Genomic DNA, 4,417 nt, shown 5'->3' with positions numbered 1-4,417 from the left:
TGAGGATGCTCCAGAACGGTTTCACCTTTCAGTTTCTCATTTACAAAAAAACGTAGGGGTACCCATTCAGTGAAACACGTAGCAGGTGGTCAATTATATGAAATAGGTTATGTGATAGGTAGTATAGGGCTGCTTTATGAACAAGGATTTTGACTTGTTAACTCCTTGACTCATTGAGCTCAAAAACTACTTTATAAATGTCGTTATGATGAGTTACAGGACCAACGAAATTCTGGGTTATGTTTTTGTATACCTAGGTAGACGATGCAACGAAAACATTGACTACATCTGTAGCTTTACTGTGTTATAATGGAAGAAGGTATCGGCGGTCTATAGACTCTCAAAAACTAGAGAGAGAGAGAGAGAGAGAGAGAGAGAGAGAGAGAGAGAGAGGAGAGAGAGGAGAGAGAGAGAGAGAGAGAGAGAGAGAGGAGAGAGAGAGGGGAGAGGAGAGAGAGAGAGAGAGAGAGAGGAGAGGAGAGAGAGAGAGGAGAGAGAGAGAGAATGTCTGCGAGTAGTGAACAAAAAAGTGCAAAGACATCTTATCCTGCTATTCCTACAGCCTGGAGTGAAAGCGTTTCCATAACTATATAAGATCTGGAATCTTTTTCTAGTCAGCTTGATTTCTGAGAAGATTTCCTGAAGAAACCGTGAATTAGAAAGCAAAGCAAAACCTGACAAGATTTTAAATCCTATTTCTCGAAGCTTAGCAATTATAGCTCATATCCAGACTGATCACGGCATTCCTATGATTATCCTGCAGATAGTTATTGTCGTATGGTTATTTAGGTGGGAAAGGCACTTAACGCAGAGTAAAATTACCACACAGTTACAATGCCAGGGACTATGATTACACCATGAAAAATCGCTTTGGTCGGCTTCTCCGAAAATTGCTTTTATTTAACAAATCATTAGACCGGACAATAACGATTAATCTGTGAAGAGTACACTCATCTTGCAGTTTAGAGAAGGGATGCATCGGATGAAAATATCAAAGAGCGTACACAGTTACGGAAATTGAATGTGAAGCATTTCCTTTAAATGGGGCGTGAATTTAGTACAGCTTCAGCGTTGGTCGGAGTTTGGAGAAGTATCACGTTTATGGTAACACACGTTCCTACGTATGCAAAAAATGTTTTTTGATAGTCAGAACAAAACAGATACTTTTGATGACTTTCGCAGACAGGTGCCCGGACAATACACACACAGTGGGTGTTGATTGGTCCAATGCAAGCCTTCATGTCGGAATTGGCAGTTCGATCTTAATCATCGGTGGTAATTTGTTGGTTCTCGTTGCCATTTTCCGTCAGCCAAAATTGCGAAATTCGGCAACAAACCATCTCATTGCATCGCTCTCGTTTTCTGATATCTTTGTCGGCGCTGTGTTCATCCCCGTCCAAGCTGCAAGTCTAGTTATGGGAATCGAAGGGCTGATCACTGAATTTCTCTGCGACTCCGTGATGACAGTATCGTGGACTTGCTTGAATTCAACAATTTTCACACTCTTGTGTATCGCCATCGACAGATATCGCGCAATCGTCACCCCGATGAAGCGACAGATCTCAATTAATCAAGCCCGGATGATGATTCTACTGGCGTGGAGTTTAGCTTTCGTTTATTCCAGCAACCTCATCGTGGTAAACGGGATCACCTCCAGAACTGTCGAAATCGTCGGACGAAATTTCACCAATCGCGAATGCGGGTACCTGCCATCTGAACAAGTAGAACTAGTTGTAGTTCTTGATTTCGTGCTGTTATATTTCCTACCCTTGATAGCTCTTACTGTGTTGTACTCAAAGATGATCACAGTCTTGTACTTCGGAAACTCGCCCAACGATAACTCGCGAAGACGAAAACGTCGAGCCATCAGAATGCTAATCGTGGTTGTGGCGATGTTTGCGCTTACCTGGTGTCCCATACGAATTCTGAGAATGTTTAGATACGTCGCGTCAAGCTGGATGCCAGAGTATAGATATTACAGAATTCACCCCGTCATTGTATCTGTGGCTTTTGCTAACAGCTGGATGAACCCAATCATCTATGCAATCTTCGGTGCTAACTTTCGCCGTGAGTTTTCCAGCATCTTTGGGTGTGGCGGAAGAAGAAATGGTGGCTACGAGAAGCGTGGGCGCGATCACCGACGTAGATCCAATAAGGAGTTAGCACAAATCGAACTGGACCCAGATCGGGAACCGGGGCAGCTGGTCGGAGGAATTGACCATCCTGACGTCACCGGAGACAGATTCCATGCTACAGGACAAGCAGTTGCCACGCAAACAGAAGACCATGATATTGCTTCAGGTTTAGACTGCCAGTGTCATGCGAACGTAGCGTTCGAAAGCTCAGCAGAAACTCAAAAATAATCGGACCACAGTTCACTTGATCCATGACCAAGTGATAAGACATACAATGATGTCGGGGACAAATTGAAAAATGATAGTTTTAGTAAGTAATTCTAGTAAATTTGCACAAAAATCGCGCGACTTAGATTATCACATGTCTCGAAATGTAATATACTTAGATGTTATTTCTGGAAATGCTTGATATGTGAATATAGTGTTTTTTTCTCTACCCAAATAATGCGAAAGTATGTCTTCATCTTTACAAATCGTCCAGTAATATAAAAGTTAGTAAACTTGTGATTTTCTGTCATCGTTTTTAAGCATCATAGGAATATATAGGTTGCTTTCATATCGATAATTTCACATCCACGAATAAGGCAAATCTTCTTACTAACCCTTTGTCCTGAGCAAAACGAAGTTTTGTCCGATGCTTTTGGCTACAGCACTAGTATTTTCTTGTAACTCTTATTTGATACACATTCCTGTGATCAATATCAATGGTGTATGTGAATGAAGCTTATAAATCCATCTAGCCTGAAAAATGCCATCGCCGGGGTTTAGAACACGATATAAGTTCTTGTGGTGTCTGATACGAAAAGAGAGACGTTACTCATTGCCAAAGGCCCGTAGACCGTGGGGTACCGGAAAAATGTAATACAAGACTCTGAATATTGAAAAGCTTCGTTTATGTGATAAACAAAAATAAAAACTTTACAATCTGAGTAGACTTTCGAAAAAAAAGGAAGTGAACGTGAAAGGCGATTGTTTTCCTCACGGTATTCATATTGGTTCGACTCAAAAGTGAATAACTTCTCCGAGAGTATTAAAGTTCATAAAGATCAAGGAAAGTTGAAGCAAAATGCTCCTCTGCCTAACCAAATAACATGCAACGAGGCCGTGTCAACCACTCAGCATTCACGTCTTGCAAGAAAAGAAAATACATACACGAGTACATTTTCTTTTCTCGTCGAATATACAAGGCTTGGACTAGTTCGCTGTATGTTTTTTAAATGTAACATTTACCGATGTATATTTACATTCCAGTATCTATACTTACTATCTGAATCACTCTAGATAAATGGGCCGGCGAGAATGTGACAAATCTTTGAAAATCTTGCAAAATGGTCATTATTACTTGTTTTTTGTAGCAACATTTTCAGATTCCGCACAGTTAAAGTAACTCCTATTTCCAAGGGTCACAGTCCTCGGAAAGTTATAGGTATCACTTTCTGTCAAAATATTTACGAGTAATAACTTTTTGGGAAAAATGGCGCAACAATTTTTGGAAGCTAAATGTCATACAATAGCCATTAGCTCACGTAGCTATCTAATGTCAATAAAGTGATAGTTCACTGTTCGTATGATTCCGTACTTAACGACTGCCATTCTTTCACATAAAATCACGTGTTAACATTCCTCGTGTGAGTCATCTCCACCAACCAACCAGTGATGAGTAATTCTGCAATTATTCCCGTTTCACAACAGTCTGTACGTATCCTATATTCATCTCGAAACTTCAGTATGTGTTCATGACATAGACTTTAATGGTCACAGTGTGTCACACTTTGAACTTTAACTAGTGGTTGTTTTCACTGATTATTGTAGTAGCATTTCGACGTAGCAGTGTTAATAAAGTTTGAAAACTGAGTAGATGGATGTCCCTGTATATGCGCTGTACAAACGTGGACAAGAAGGTAAGCTAGCGTTTGAACAGATGTCTCCAGAGAATGACGAACAAAGTGTGAGCTGTACCTTGAGTCAACAAAAGGAAGTGGGTACAGATCATGTAAATAACCAGCTTTTCAGAATGCAGTATGACATAAACATGTACACAAACAAAAATATCATCTCTACAGACATTAATGATTTGTGTGATTGAGATTAAACGGTCGGTTGTTCCAAGAAGAAGGACCAGACTTAGAGAAATATCGGTCATCGAAAGACGCTTTGTTGATGTAGATGGTGGATGAAACATGTTAGGCGGGATGTGCTCACTCCATTCGAAAAATCTGGCATCGACTTGAACCTGAACCATCCAATCCTGGGATTGCTGTTCCGCCGTATACGAAATTGCC

The 4,417-nt window shown here is 40.6% G+C and overlaps 1 protein-coding gene across 1 annotated transcript; it reads left to right on the top strand.

Annotated features, from left to right (window-relative positions):
• Positions 1-1,415: 1,415 nt before the first annotated feature.
• LOC139139521 (QRFP-like peptide receptor) lies at positions 1,416-2,363 on the top strand. Its single transcript, XM_070708434.1, has one exon. The coding sequence runs from the start codon at positions 1,416-1,418 to the stop codon at positions 2,361-2,363; it is 948 nt and encodes a 315-aa protein (XP_070564535.1).
• The last annotated feature ends 2,054 nt before the right edge of the window (positions 2,364-4,417 follow it).

The sequence above is a fragment of the Ptychodera flava genome, chromosome 8, assembly GCF_041260155.1.
Source record: "Ptychodera flava strain L36383 chromosome 8, AS_Pfla_20210202, whole genome shotgun sequence".
NCBI classification, from domain to species: Eukaryota; Metazoa; Hemichordata; class Enteropneusta; family Ptychoderidae; genus Ptychodera; species Ptychodera flava.
The sequence above is the reverse complement of the archived record's forward strand: the minus strand, read 5'-3'. Positions and strand labels throughout refer to the sequence as shown.

What these genes read in the sequence shown, in the direction of transcription:
- LOC139139521 (XM_070708434.1), top strand. Translation starts at nt 1,416, where the DNA reads ATGGGAATCGAAGGGCTGATCACTGAATTTCTCTGCGACTCCGTGATG.